A 16240-nucleotide genomic window follows, 5' to 3' on the forward strand; every position below is an offset into this window, starting at 1 on the left:
TCAATCCCAAGTGGTCTACCTTAAACACATATACATATAAGCAATACTAAATGGATTTACCAGTTCTATTTATAAATTATAATTTATAAAACTTGATTTTTTTAATTTACAAAATTTATAAATAAGAGAGTTCATGAATTTGAGGGGGAGGGATGGGAACATGGGAGAGATTGGAAGGGAAGTGGTAAAAATGATGCACATTGAGTTCTCATGGATGAAATTCTATAAAACAAAATTTAAATTATTGAAAGTGTTATAAGGACTGGAGAGATGGCCTGGCAGGTAAAGGTACCTGCTATCAAGGTTAATGATATGTGTTCAATCCCTAGTGCCAATATTGTAGAGAGAACCAACTCATTCACATTTTCCTCTAATCTCCACACATGCTCTCTCTCTCTCTCTCTCTCTCTCTCTCTCTCTCTCTCTCTCTCTCTCTCACACACACACACACACACACACACACACACACACACAAAATAAATGCTATCGCATTCTTTGAATTTTTAACATAAAACTGTGAACATTTTCAGATATTTATTGGCATTATTTATATTTATGTACTCGTATATTTTGCCCATTTTTCTATTGCACTAACATCTTATATATTGGTTTAAAGTAGTCTGTATATTCCAAATAAGTTTTCCATTTTGCTACTTGTTTGTTTAAGTCTTTCTTTTGGTCATTCAAAAGCTGCACAATTTTATATAAACATTACCAGCAGCTCTTTGTTTCAGTCGTACTTTTCTAAGATTTGCATATTTGCTAACATTTTCTTAAGAACGTAGTTGAAATGTTATCACTCTCACAGTGATCTACCCAAGTGCATTCTTAGTGTACATGCCTTTGGTGTGTCTCCTCCTTTGTGGACAGCACTTTGCATGTTACATTCTACCATATAGCCATCTTTATTCTTCACACTACCCTGTTTGACATAAGTCCCCAAGAGAACAAATTGTAGATGTAACCAAATGTCTTATTAAATAAGAAACACAGAGCCAATACAGAGATGAAAGCCAAGAGGTCAGAGCAATAGCTAAGAGCTAAAAACCTTACCCTTCACTGTCGCTGTTGTCCTACCTCTCCGAAAGAGACCTACTTCCTGTGTCTGTCTTTTTATAGTGTTTCTATTGTGCCTTCTCATTGGTTATAAACCCAACCCCACGACCTCCTAGTCACTGCCTGTCTGTACAGACCTCCAGGTCTTCAATGGTTGGTATTGAGATTAAAGGCGTGTGTCTCCATGCTGTCTGTATCCTTGAACACACAGAAATCTGCTTAGCTCTGCCTCCCAAGAGCTGGAATTAAAGGTGTACACCACCACCGCCCAGCTTCTGCTATGGCTTGCTATTAGCTCTGACCCCCAGGCAACTTTATTAATTAACATACAAATCATGTTTTAGTACAAATAAAACATCACCATATTTCCCCTTTTCTATTTTAATTAAAAGAAAAAAGTTGTAACTAATGTAAGAAAAACTATATACAAAAGTACAATAACTATATACCATATATACAAGTAATAAACACCTAAACAATGTCTAGTCCATTTGTATTTGACAAATTCCGAGAAAATAATTCCATTATCTATCCTATTTTGGTAAGTCCAAAATGTACCTAATTCACTTTCTATCCTAACTAATCTTCAACTATAACTAATCTTCAACTATAACTAACTACCTTTCAACTATAACTAACTAATCTTCAACTATAACTAACTAATTTTCAACTCCCTCAGAGACCCAAGAAGGAAATAATATTACCTAATAAAAAATAAAAACAGGAAGTGCATGCAAGCAGCCTGAATTTTCTATTCTCTCTGTTTCATCATCCTGACCAGCATGATTTATTCCAATAGGCATTTGGTTATTTAATTGTTCTGAGTAGGGGTTTCCTCTAAAGCTGCAGGAAAGATTTGAACTGGATTTGCTGTGGGGACCTGCCTAAGACCCCTCTGAGAGTTTCCCCAGACCGAGGCAAAGGATTACTTTGCCTGCCCCTTGTTGATCTACATTCCTTGGTCCAGTGTTTTCCCTTACCACACCTTCTGCATACTCCAGAAGGAAGGGACATTCTGTTGCCATTGTTTCTTGAAGAAACATTGTTTCTATGAATGATCTGTTTACAGTCCCTTTTCAAATGTCCTTGCTTTTCACATCCAAAATATCTAACATTCCTCAAACCTTTTGAAGTTGCTTCTCCTACCCACATATTATCATGGTCATGAGCCTCAACATTAACTGTGTCTCTAATCCAATCTTCCAAGGGTGCAGATCTTGCCTTTAATGGCCTGATTATTCTTTGCATGCTGAATTCATGTTCTAAAAGGCCAAAGATTCGATTATTATCTGACTAGCTTCTGAATTTGGGACCATTCTCTGTACTGCTGAATTCAATCTTGGTAAGAAATCTGTGAAAGATTCTTTTGGGCCCTGTATAACCTTTGTAAAGGACTCAGTTTTTTCCCAGTTCCTGAACTGAGACTATAGCAGGCTCCAGGAGCCAGAGAGATGTAGATGTAACCAACCATCTTATTAAATAAGAAACACAGAGCCAATACAGAGATGAAAGCCAAGAGGTCAGAGCAATAGCTAAGAGCTAAAAACCTTACCCTTCACTGTCGCTGTTGTCCTACCTCTCCGAAAGAGACCTACTTCCTGTGTCTGTCTTTTTTATAGAGTTTCTGTTCTGTCTTCTCATTGGTTGTAAACCCAACCACATGACCTCCTAGTCGCTGCCTGTCTTTACAGACCTCCAGGTCTTCTATGGTTGGTATTGAGAAAGGCGTGTGTCTCCATGCTGACTGTATCCTTGAACACACAGAGATCTGCTTAGTTCTGCCTCCCAAGAGCTGGGATTAAAGGTGTGCACCACCACCGCCCAGCTTCTGCTATGGCTTGCTATTAGCTCTGACCCCCGGGCAACTTTATTTATTAACATACAAATCACGTTTTAGTACAAATAAAATATCACCATAACAAATTTCATTTTAAGTATCTATGTATGCATTCAAGCACCTAGAATATGCCATGCACAAAATGCCTTCTTGGTGAATTGATCACCTATGCCATTTGACGATGTGGGTTTCTTTCAATGTAAGGGTATGCATATATGCATACATATATACATATGTGGATATGTATGTAGATGTGGAATGTATGGGATAGGGTAAGCGTCCTTTTAATTAGCATACATTTATGTGAAATTTCATGACAATTGTGTTTTTCCCTAGAACTCTTAGATCAACAGTCTCCGAACCTAACTACATGTTAAACGCCAGCTGCAAGAGCCACACAGGGAGAGTGAGGTTTCACGGCTTGTGACCAGTGGTCAGGATATTCCTTAACAGCCAGCTCAGGCAAGGAGGTTCTTAGTGACAGTAGTGGCATGTATGGAACCATGACACAATGTGGCCATCCTCACCACAATTGAAACAACAAGGCCTTTAAACCTTCCTTATCTGGCCATCTGACTAGCAATCAGGAAGGTATTGATGGATGGTGAGGAGCTAGTGTAAGGCAGCTACCTCAACACACTGTTATCAGCACAGATAGATTTCCTGCATTTCCCTGCCCACCTGTCCTTGTCTTGGATTTGTGCATTCTAATCTTTCTGCTCTTATTCTATCTTGAACCTACTCAAATATGGTTTTCATCCCACAAAGCTTCTCTTATGGTCATCACCATTGCTAAAGTGCAATGATCATTCCTAAGTTCTCTCTTCCCCTGACCACCAGCAGGTTTGTGGACATCCTTTTATTCCCTGTAGACTGTATGGGCTTTCAGGATACCACACTCTCCTAGTTTTCTGCAGAGTTCAATGGATGGTTCTTCTGATTCTTCCTCACCTTTTTGAGCTCTTCACATTAGTGTACCTCAAAATGTAGTCACAGAACCCCCATTCTTTCTATCTATCTTCATTTTCATGATGGTGCCAACCAGTCTTACAGTGTTCAATACTGGTCTGTTTGCTAAAAGACTCTGAATTTTGTTTCCTCTTGCCAGACTTGTAAATGCCACCCCAAGTCAATATCTCACCTGAATGGCTAACAGCATCTTAAGCTTGATATCCCAAAACTGAAATTCTCATCTTTCCCCAGAACCTGCCTCTGTCCCTACCTCTCCTTGTCAGTAAGTAACAACTCCATCCAGCTAGTTACTCAGACCAAATACTGGCTGTCATCCTCACACCTCCCCTTTTCTCACACTTGTGTGCACTCTGTGAGCAAATATACTTACGGTCCTTTAGATGCATTCAGAACCTGGCCATTTCTCCTCTGCTACGACCACATGGAGCAGCTTACTGAGTTCTCTTGCTTTCTATCTCCTTGGAAGTAGTCGATTGTGAGCTCCAGGGCTCACATGTAGAATAAAGAAAAAGTGTATATAAAGAACTTAGTCGACAGTCAGTGCTCATTAAATGTTATGTTTGGCTACAATTTTGGCCTTTGTTTTCAAGAAAATTTAAAGATTTGATGAGTAAAATTGAAGTCATCAACTGTTTGTCACAAAAATTGAATAAGTGTGGGTGGTTTGAATGAGAATGGCCCCATATGCTCATATACTTGAATTTTTGACCCCTAGTTGGTGGAACTGTTTGGAAAGGATTAGATGTAGTCCTGTTGGAGGGGGCCTTCAAGGTTTCAAAAGTTCAATCATTCCCAGTCAGCTCTCTCTACCTCATGCTTGTGGATCAGATGTGAGCTCTCACTGCTGCTCCAGCACCATACCATCTGCCTGCTGCGATGCTTCCCATCATGATAATCATGGACTCCACTCCTCTAGAGCAGTGAGTCCAAATTAAAATGCTTTTTTATAAGTTACCTTGACCATTGTGTTTAATAACAGCAAGAGGAAAGTAACTAAGAATGTGAAATTTTCACTTTTAAGATTTTAATTAAATGAGTAAAAGAAAAGAAGTCTGTAACTATTGATGACTTAGCCCATGTGGGGTAGCAAAATTAACCTCATCCAGCAAAAGTCACAAGGAGAGCCGAGTGGGGGGAGCTCAAAGCATAATGGCAATTTGAGTCATTAGAATCCTTTTCCCTGGTTAAGAGTCATTTTTGCCCAGAAAATAATTTTTTAATCCGAGCTTTAATTCAGTATGAGATTACGCTGCACAGTACAATACAGGTGTGTTTCACAGCAAGGAGTAATTTCAGTGATGTGAGAAGCTGTTTCTCTGTAACAGCTGGGCTCACGCCATCACTTGTACACAGCAGCCTCATTGTTGTGGGGGATGGGTGTCAGCTGGCAGAGTGCTCGCCTGCGGGCATGAGGACTTGAGTTTTATTCCTAGAACCCATGTGAGAAAAATGCTGATCATGGTGTTCATGCTAGTAACCCCAGTGCTGGAGAGGCAGACTGGGGCTCACTGGCCAGCCCAGTCTATCTGGCAAGTTCCAGGCCTCTTACAGACTTTGTCTCAAAAAAAAAAAAAAAGTATATAGCACCTGAGGAACAATACTGAGTTGTTCTCTAGCCTCCATACATGCCCACATGTACACACACACACACACACACACACACACACACACACACACACACATCACTATACAGAATCACTACATTCATCACTTTTCTCATTGCTATGACAAAATCAACTTTAAATAGGGTTCATTTTGGCTCAGAGTTGAGGGTACAGTCTGTCATGGTGGAGAAGATTTGCTGGCAGAACTTGAAACAGCAGGTGACTCTACATCAACAGTCAAGAAGCAGAGAATGAATTCTTGAGTTCAGCTAGCTTTCTCCTTTCTATGTATTCTGGGGTCCTAGTCCATGGAATAATGTCACTCACACTCAGGGTGGGGCTTCCTGCCTCAGCATGATGTAGATAATACCTCAGACATGCCCAGAAGCTGTCTCTTCTAGATTCTGCCAAGTTCACAATATTAATCATCACAGCTACTGAATCAGTTATCCCAAATAATAGGAGAGGACTCTGGAAAATCCTTAACACTGTTGTCTGAGGTCTCCATGGTACATGAGAAAGGCCTGAACTGTACAGTGAGTGATCTGGTTAAGTCTCAAATGCATAAATTAAATCATATGCATTGCTAATGAGTTAGGATAACCACTGTTCTAAATACGCAGAAAAATGTTTTCAGAACAATTAGATTATTTCATGCAATGAAATAATGTATATGGTAAGAACTATATTTAATAGGAAAATGTGTCATCTAGTTTTATTTAGTGTTTTAAGGAAATTGTGTCTATTCTTTGTCAGTAATGTTCTCCCTATATATAGCATGTATATATACCTACACACACACACAAGTCTACCATATACTTTGTAATAAAAAGAATGGCGAATTACTTTTACTACTAACCACTTTGTAAAAATATTTTGAAACTTTAAAGAGCTAGGTAATAATGACCTTGAAGTGTTTCTTTTAGGGTAGGAAGAATGATCTTAATATGAAGTAAGTTACTTAAATTATTACCTTTTCTTTGTCCATGTGTAACCGTATATTGTACTTGGTAGAATTCTTAGAACAGCATATACAATGTAAGCAATTTGTTTATCATAGTTAATTTTTGTTATATAGAATAATGTCCTTCATTGTGACATTATATGCAAAAGTTGCATTGCAAATGTGTGAATTCCCTTTCTTACCTCTTATGGGGTCTTTTAGTAACTCTGTGTTACTATACATGTTCATTTCTGTTTGTTTCTCTTTTTAGGAAAGCCTGGCTAAGCAAGGTTGGGAGTCCTAGTTCTCGCATTGACCGGACAGACTTTTCTAATGAAAAAACCATCTCTAAACTGGAATACTCTAATTTTAGTATTCGATATTAATGGGAGAAAAATAACAATTGTAAAGTTACATTGCAGGAAATAAAACACATTCTTAAATTTGTAATAATAGGATTAAAAATGGAAACTTTCTGTTCTGGAAATCTCAGAATTGTATGTTACTAAAATGTCTAAAACTGAAAAACTTTTACCCACCTATGTTTTTAGCAAGAAGAAACCAAATATTATAAAATAAAATGTTGTAACGTATCAGATATGATCATTCAAGTGAAGTATTGTCTTATGGAGTCATTAATTTCAGAAAACATTACAGTAAACATGTTATTTGGATAGACATGAAATAAAGTTAGCTATCTAAAATTATCTTTAGGTACTGTTGGCTAATAGGGTGAATTTTAATGTCCTCTGAATAATAAGTTACTATTAGAGTTGAGTAATTTGTATTGTCACTGAAGTCTTAAAAATGGTTAAAATAACTGTGTGTGATGATCACTGTAGCCAGAAAGTAACAGCAATAGAGTTACTGTGCAGAATTCTGGTAAACCCAGGCCTGAGTCAGGACTAAGCTAGAGCTCCTTGGCATGTTTGTCCTCATTGTTCTGTAGAGTGGAGAGGCAGGCTGGGTGACAGCAGCTACAAGAGCTTGTTTCCTTATAGCAAGCTTCAAGACTTGTATCTGCTCCCTCCCGCTGCAGTCCTATGACTAAAACACTGGGAGTCTAAATAAGTCACCTAAGCTTGGACTATCAGTTGGGGTCTTCAAATGATGATATTTGAAGATGAGGGTTAATTTCTATATCATGGAATTGTAATATTGAATAGGAAAGACCTTTAACAGAAAATACTGTTTCAAATGTGTATATAATACATATGTTCTTCAATGATTTCTATATTGGTCTTTCAAGACAGGGTTTTTCTGCATTGCTTTGGCTGTCCTGGAACTTGCTCTGTAGACCAGGCCTCAACTCACAGAGATCCACCTGCCTGTGCCTCCCAAGTACTAGGATTAAAGGCATGTGAACCACTACCCAGTAATTTTATTTCTTTTATTGCATGTGTGCATGTGCATTTGTGTGTGAATGCAGAAATGCTTGTTCCATGATGTGTGTAGAGGTCAGAGGACAATTTTTCATAAGCCATTTCTCTCCTTCTACCTTGTATGTGTGTCCTAAGCTGTCAGGATCATGTAACATGCGCTTTTATCGCTGTGGTCCTGATTTTCACATTTTTATAATGGAAGCCTCCATTAAAACAGAACTTTATGTAGAATTGAACACATAAAAGAAGTTTGTTGCTGTGTTTTGTTGTTGTTGTTGTTTAGCACAGCTGGTGTGATTGAAATGGAATGGAGAGGCCCCTTGAGCTTGGTCTCTTCTTCCTTGATTTTTGGTCTATTTCAAATCCCGTGGAAATGCAGGCTAGAAACTACCATCCTATCCGTGTAGCAAATTTCACTGCTATATGTAGTCTGAGTCGTGTGCTTTAGACTGTGCCTCCAAGTCTCTTCTATCTGCTGCATGCTGAGAACTGAGAAAAAGGAGTAGAGGTGGGACGTCTCATTCATAGAGGAGTAGTTCATTCCATGGATTGTAATAACATATCACATGTACATAAGACAGTGCAATGTTGGGAAATGACTTTCTATACAACCTAAAAAGAAAGAAACATTCCTATTATTTGAGATGATCATGATGACAAGCAGTATATTTTTTGGGTAGTTTAATTTCATTCTGTTCTATTTCCCTATTCCATGTGAAGGAATGCAGACATGATTTTGTGTTCCCTTTCATTGGGGAGGGTTTTGATGTCAGGTGCATCTGATGACTTTTCTTCTAAGGCTTCATTTTAAGAGAGCATTGCCAGTGGTGGCACATGCCTTTGATCCCACCACTCAAGAGGCAGAAGCAGGCGGATCTCTGAGTTCAAAGCCAGCCTGGTCTATAGAGTGAGTTCCAGTAAAGCCAGAGCTACACAAAGAAACCCTATCTTGAAAAACAAAATGATGCGGGGGGGGGGGGGGGGGGGGACGACGACGGACATTGTAATGTGGGTGTGGACAAAGATACATACTGGGTCTTCACTGGGTAAAAGAGAAGCAGCAATGTTAAGACCTAAGCGAGCAAAGGATTATCTCAGACTTTGGAAACAGCCAAGAAGCTGCACTTTTCCCATGTCATGAAAACCTGTACCTTTCTTCCAGAAGCCCTTCTAGGGAGATCAGTAGGATGCAATAGGCACTCCTAGCCCTCAAGATTCTTATCCCCAAAGTACTGCAAAGCATCTACAATCACTGCAGTGGCTTAGGTTGTAGTCACAGTAAATGACGGACACTTGAGACCAGAGAGGTCAACCTGAGACACTTTCTCATCTAAGGCCTCTTATGTGTTCCTTCTGAGAAAGAAGGCAACAGACATGGAAACAGACTTAACTTCCCAGCTCACAGACAGCAGTAGAAAGAGGAAGATAAATATCTCTCCCCATTCATGTTTGGAATAAAGATCTGTATTTCTCTGTACATATGAAGGCTCAGTGGTATAAAAAATGTGTATATATGATATGTGACATTTTACTTATGTCCTTTAGTAGTTCCCTTAACTCTTAAAATAATTACACCGTGCTGAAACAGTCTTCTATCTGCACAAAGTAAATCATACTAATGATTAATAAATAAATAAATAACCTCTACTAGTGAGTAGAAATGCTATAGGTAATGATTGAAAAATAGGTATATATGAATGGGTAGAAAACAAGATAAGAACATTCCTCCACTGTTGGTGGGAATGTAAACTTGTACAACCACTGTGGAAATCAGTATGGTGGTTTCTCAGAAAATTAGGGATCGAACTACCTCAAGACCCAGCCATCCCACTCTTGGGCATATACCCAAGGAATGCTGATTCATACCATGAAGATATATGCTCAGCTATGTTCATAGAAGCACTATTTGTAATAGCCAGAACCTGGAAACAACCTAGATGCCCATCAACGGAAGAATGAATGGAAAAAATGTGGTACATATACACAATGGAGTACTACTCAGCAAAGAAAAACAATGAAAGCATGAAATTTGCAGGCAAATGGATGGAACTAGAAAAAAATCATCCTGAGTGAGGTAACCCAAACCCAGAAAGACAGTCATGGTATGTACTCACTCATAAGTGGATTCTAGATATAAAATAAAGAACAATCAGACCACAACCCATAGAACCATAGAGGCTATATATATAGCATGGAGGTCCCTAGGACGACTGTGGCTTATAATAAATTTCAGTTTTACTCAATTATTGAAAAAAAATAGCCAAATGAATGAAAACACGTGAACTATGAACCAAAGGCTGAGGGGCCCCCAGCTGGATCAGGCCCTCTGAATAGGTGAGACAGTTGATTGGCTTGATCAGCTTGGGAGGCAACTAGGCAGTGGGACCAAGTCCTGTGCTCATTGCATGAGTTGACTGTTTGAAACCTGGGGCTTATGCAGGGACACTTGGCTCAGTCTGGGAGGAAGGGACTGGACCTGCCTGGACTGAGTCTACCAGGTTGATTGCAGTCCTCAGGGGAGGATTTGCCCTGGAGGAGGTGGGAATGGGGGTTGACTAGAGGTAAGGGGAGGCTGTGGGAGGGGGGAGAATAGAGGAACCCATGGCTGATATGTAGAACTGAATGGTATTGTAAAACAAAAAATAAAAAAAAACAAGATAAATAGGATAAAGCAATATACAAATGTGTTACAGAAACCAGATAACACACCTTAAATTTTAATTTGTTGAATTTCATATTTAATTTATACAAGGATTTTTAATTTATATACAGTATTCCAGATGTTATAATAAGAAAGGTTTATGTCAGAACTAGACATTTTAAAAACCTGGGAAAAGTTAAAGGGAAGATACTTCAATGACTATAACTGGTGCCTCAGCACTCCTCACACCCACTCTGCCTGCCCTTTAAGCAACCAGAATCCCTAGCAGCATGACTGACAAAATCATTTTTCATATTTATATAAAAGTTCCTATTTTTTTAAAAACTCAGTCAAGAGGCTGCTGCACTCTTTGGAGGATCTAGGTTCAATTCTCAGCACAGATATGGTGACTCACAACTGTCTGTAATTCCAGTTCAGGGACATACAGGCAAAACAATGTAAACAAAATACTCAAATACATAAACCAAGGAAAGCTCAGCAGGACTTGTTGACAGGAGAGGGAGTATGGTAGAGAATGCCTCTTATGTAGCAGGAGATACCAAAGGAACAGAAGAAAGCTCTCAGCTGTTTCTATCAGGAGGGGCATGAACCCAGGGTTCATCTAAAACTAGCAGGTGTGCTGTGAAGGCTGGCAACAATGCCCATTAATATGATTTTGTTGGAATCTGCTGACCATTATGACTTTTTAAAAAATATAATTTTATTCTCCCTTCCCATTCCTCACTCTAAACCCTTGCATGTACTTCCTCCCACTCTTTTTTAAATTCATGACCATTTTTTTTCATTAATGGACATTACATAAAGCATCTTATGACTGTTTTGGAAATATATGTGTTACAAATATGGTTTATACATTAAGTCTTGCCATGACTGTGGACACAGTTATCATAAAATGTTCACCCTTCTGTAAAAAAAAAAGGACTTCACTTGAGCAACTAAACACGGCATACCAGAGACTTTGAGTGGTTCAGGAGGCCTGCATTCTGGGCCCAATCCATCCTCTACTTAGCAGTGTCCTGGGACCCTCAGCTGCAGAGTCTAGAAATTAGATCCTTCCCAGATGCAGGTGAGCCAGAGGACACCCAGGGGTGATGAAGGGAAGCCAGAAAAAGCCATGAAAAAGATGTGGGTTGGTCCTTAGCCTCTGGTGCTGATCCAGCCAGAGCAGAGCCACCTCTCAACCCATCCATGTATTAGGATTGCTCTGGACATTTTGTAAGCCAAATCCTGGGCCTGGGGTGCAGCTCAGGTAGAGCACTTGCCCAGCATGTGCAGGCCTGAAACAGTACCCCAGAGAATCAAACAAAACCAAAACAACCAAGACCCCAGGTTTAGTAACTTGGGAGTTTTCTAAGTTTTGCCCTGATTGCCTCTGTCAGGCTGACTAGTATGTAAACTGAACCATAAGCCATTTGTATTGAGAATATACATGCTATGCAGAAAGCACCATAGCAAACAAATTCTTACTTCTTACAGTAGCCACCATAAAGATTCATGTCTCCAAGTTTGTTTTTATGTTATCTCTTATTTCTGTTTTTATCTTAACAAAGATGGAAATTATGCAAGAAGAAATACAAATATGTAATTAGTGGTTAATTTTTAAATGTTTTTTAAATTTATAAATGTCATAGCAACTCCTAATATTCAGATCTTTGATAGGAGGTAGCTTTTTCTTAATTAATTCGCAGGTCTCTGTTGGGGAATGTTGATTTTTTGTTTGTTTGTTTGTTTTATTCCTCATGTGTGCTAGGTAAACTCTACCACTGAGCCCTACCTCTGGCTATGGTTTGTGATTGACAATAAAACCAAGTTCTGATGATTTTTTAAAATTAAGATTAAAAAGTCTAGTTCTTATGTGAGCCCATCAGCAGGCTTTCAACAGGAAGTGGTTTATTTTCCCCTTTTCAGGGAATCTGGATTATCCTTTCTCCTCTGTTAGGAAAAAAAAAATCAGTATACATTCTGGTTAGATATTCCAGATGCATTTTTCATCTTCAAAGTACATTTTTATTTTATGAGTTTTATTTCCACTTTTCATGATAAGTGCTGAAAGTAACAATAAATATAGTCTCTCTCCCTTTATTCCTTCCATTTCCCCCTCCCTCCCTCCCTCCCTCACTCACTCACTCACTCCTCATTCTTCATACATCTTAGATGATGTCTGGAGGAAGTCAGAAGACTCAGGAAAGAGATGTTAGAGTGTTAGAGATCGAGTTTCTATTTCAGCCCTCTAAAAAGTGAAATTTATTGTTGTGGATAATCTTTTTGTACACTGTGAAGATGTGTCTTTGTTTTAGCTCATCTACCTAAGGCACCTTCTGATTGGGTTAATAAAGACCTGAATGGCCAATAGCTAGGCAGGAGAGGATAGGTGGGACTTTCATGGAGAGAGGGGAACTCTGGGGAAGAATCTAAGAGGTGGGGAATTGGCCAGTGAGAAAAGGAAGAAGTTGGATATATAGTACTGAGGAGAGATAACAAGCCACATGGAAGAATATAGATCAATATAAATATATGTTTTAAGACCTAGTTGGGAACAAGCCTAAGCTTAGGCCAAGTATTCATAATTAATAAGAAGTCTCCCTGTCATTATTTGGGATCTGGTGGCCCAAAGAAAGTCCAATTATAAATCATCATTATTTCACTCTACAAGTATGAAGGTACAATTTCTACCAAATTCATCTGGATGAAAAGCATGCCTACAAAACTTAATCTGGAAATCTGCACTGTACTGCCTACATCACCATGGAGATGTAGGATGGATATCAATCAAACGGGAAATATGTGGAATAGGAATCTCAACAATGTGAAAGGTTATTTTTCAAGGAAGTTTAGAAGACTCAGCCTTTCTTTCTTCACTGATCCTGATTACCACACTTTCTTCCACTTAAGTCACAGCACCCAAGGAAAACATGGTGGTGGTATAATGGGCTGTTCTTTGAGTCAAAGCATGGCATTTGAGCAAAGAAAAGAGCCTCAGAGGCAGAATCTAGGAGAAAGTGCTGAAGGATGTCAGCAGCAGTGATGGAAGTAGAGAAGAACAAGGGGTGCTTGCTGCAAAACAAAGGCAGTGGTCGAATCCAGGCTAGAGGGAGTGGGGTGTGGGCCAGAACAAGTTCACAAAAAGCACTCCCTGGCCAGATCGGAGCTTATATTTCTTCACTTGAGTTGTAAACACATAAATGCTCACTTTGTAATTAAAATCTACAAAGTATTCTGTATGGCTTTTTATATGTATTATACATGCCATAATTGAAAGAGAGAAAGAAAGAAAAAAAAAAACTAATGATACTAAAAGTTCCACAGTACAGTATGGGTTAGGGCAGATCAGCCATGCTAAGACTTTGAACACAAGAGGAATAGACTTTTCTTTTGGCAAATACAGGCCAGTATATAAATAAACTTTCCTCATTGAGATATGAATGCTAATGAAAACAAGCCTTACAAGTCACACAAAGCCCTACAGCCCAAGGTAAATTGTGCATTGTCTTTTAGAACAGCGGATGTGCATACCTCTGAAAATGATTTGTTGTTGGAAGAAACATTTCAGGAAACATCTGTTGATTCACTCTGTAGCACACAATGAGAATTGACCTCTGCCAAACAAAAGCAGAGCACCTTTGGAGAAAATGTATACAAATTACAATAAAATAGATGGATTGAGAAACTTAGCTGGAATGAGTAAGCACCTGCCTGTACCCCTCCCTGGATTCTGTACCCCATGACCCTTCCCCAGGCCAACTTCATCCTAGCTGGTCCCTGGCCCTGCTGCTGCTGTCCCCAACTCCAGCAGACTTCCACCACTAAGGTTCAGACCACACCAGCCTGCCGTGTCCCATCTCAGCACCAGCACCACTGTTCGTCCCTGCCCCTGATTTCAGAGGAATTCCACAGCTCTGGTGCAGCCCTCATCAGTGGTTGATGAGAAGGTGAGTAACCTGCCTGCCAGCTGGACTGCTGCCACCCCCTGGATTCTGCTCCACCAAGACCCACACCATTGCTTAACCCCTCCCATCTCATTATCCTCACTGTTGCCGGCCCTTCCCAGAACTCTGGCAGACTCCATAGGTCCAGACACAGCCCACACCAGTTGGAAGATCAGACACCATAAGCCCATCTCGAGTCACATCTCTTGGAAGAACAGCCACAGAAGCTCTGCCAGAAGGCAGGCTGGTCCTAGGTATCCCAGAAGATGATTCAGGCTTTACTGGAGGCCAAGCTGGGTCTAGAGACCCAAGAAAACTTCAGCTTAACTGAGGCCTGAGCAGATCAAGGGATCCAAGTCCCCCCAAATCCCCAATGGAGACATCCTACTGGACATGAAGACTCGCCAGTCACCAAAACCCTTGGCCACTTAGACCTGGAGACGAGAGAGGAAACAGAAACCAAGGAACAAAACACCCATCCAACAAAGACAAACACAGGAATCAACGCCTAGACCTATAATCATCCCAAACCCAGATGCCTAAACACCAGTGTAGGAACACAGTCAACAACAGAAAGGGCAGTATCTTACCACCAGAACCCAGCTATCCTGCAACAGTAAGACCAGAATATTCCAACACAGCTAAAGCATAAGAAAATGACCTTAAAACATAAATTTATGGGGATGATAGAGGTCCTTAAAGAGGATATGAAATAATCCTTTAAAGAAGTTGAGGAAAAGACAACAAGACAACCAAAAAATTAGGGGAAATTAATAAATCTCTTAAAGAATGTCAAGAAAACCAAGAAAAAATAAGCAAACAGTTGATGGAAACATATAAAACTGCTCATGTGGGAGACCACCTGGGTAACCAGCTCCCACATTTTACCCCATGGTGCTCTTGAGGAGAGAGGGATAAGAGATATACCTAGAAGGATAGAAGGGAGATAAACAGATAGAAACACAGGATAGCCTTGGGAGGGCCTGGATCCTGATCCACCAGCCTCTTCTGTCTCTTCTAAAGGACTATTTATAGGAATGCCAGGGGATGGAGCAAAAGACCTCCCCCTAGCTCAGCCAAGTGCAGACCCTTCCAATCACCTGGTAATCATGCACATGGTCAAACAATCCTCTAATGCAGCTCTGCTGAGTAAAGCAAGCTCAGATCTAATGAAAACCTTTGTGGGCCTCCACATGCTCAAGACCTAAATATGGAAATAGAAGTAATAAAGAAAATACAAAGTGAGGGAATTCTGGAAATGGAAAATCTGGGTAAGTGAACAGGAACTACAGATGCAAGCATCACCAACAGAATACAAGAGATAGAAGAAAGACTCTCAGGCATTGAAAATATGATACAGGAAATAGATTCATAGGTCAAAGAAAAAGTTAAATCTAAAAAATTCCTAACACAAAACATCCAAGAAATCTGGGACACTATGAAAAGACCAAACCTAACAATATTAGAAATAGAAGATGGAGAAGAATCCCTGATCAAAGTCCCAGAAAATATATTCAACAAAATCATAGAAGAAAACTTCCCTAATCTAAAGAAAGACATGCCTATAAAGGTAAAAAGAAGCTAACAGAACACCAACTAGACTAGACCAGAAAAAAAGGTACTGTCATCACATAATAATCAAAACACTAAGCATACAGGATAAAGAAAGAATATTAAAAGCTGCAAAGGAAAAAGGCCAAGTAACATATAAAGGCAGACCTATCAGAATTATACCTGACTTCTCAATGGAGACTAAAAGCCATAAGATCCTGGACAGATGTCTTGCAAACTCTAAGAGACCATGGATGCCAGTACAGACTACTATATACCCAGTAGAGCTTTAATTCACCATAGATGG

At 39.6% G+C, this 16240-nt stretch overlaps 1 protein-coding gene across 1 annotated transcript in view; it reads left to right on the top strand.

The window, feature by feature from the left end:
- The window catches only part of Acyp2 (acylphosphatase 2), a 166121-nt gene extending 159093 nt beyond the window's left edge, over positions 1–7028 (top strand). Inside the window, exon 3 of the mRNA XM_037209318.1 lies at positions 6684–7028. Coding sequence (XP_037065213.1) covers positions 6684–6798 — 115 coding nt within the window. The 3' untranslated portion in view covers positions 6799–7028. The remainder of the gene's footprint in view (positions 1–6683) is intronic.
- Positions 7029–16240: the final 9212 nt, after the last annotated feature.

This window comes from Peromyscus leucopus, chromosome 10 (assembly GCF_004664715.2).
Source record: "Peromyscus leucopus breed LL Stock chromosome 10, UCI_PerLeu_2.1, whole genome shotgun sequence".
In the NCBI taxonomy this organism is placed as follows: domain Eukaryota; kingdom Metazoa; phylum Chordata; class Mammalia; order Rodentia; family Cricetidae; genus Peromyscus; species Peromyscus leucopus.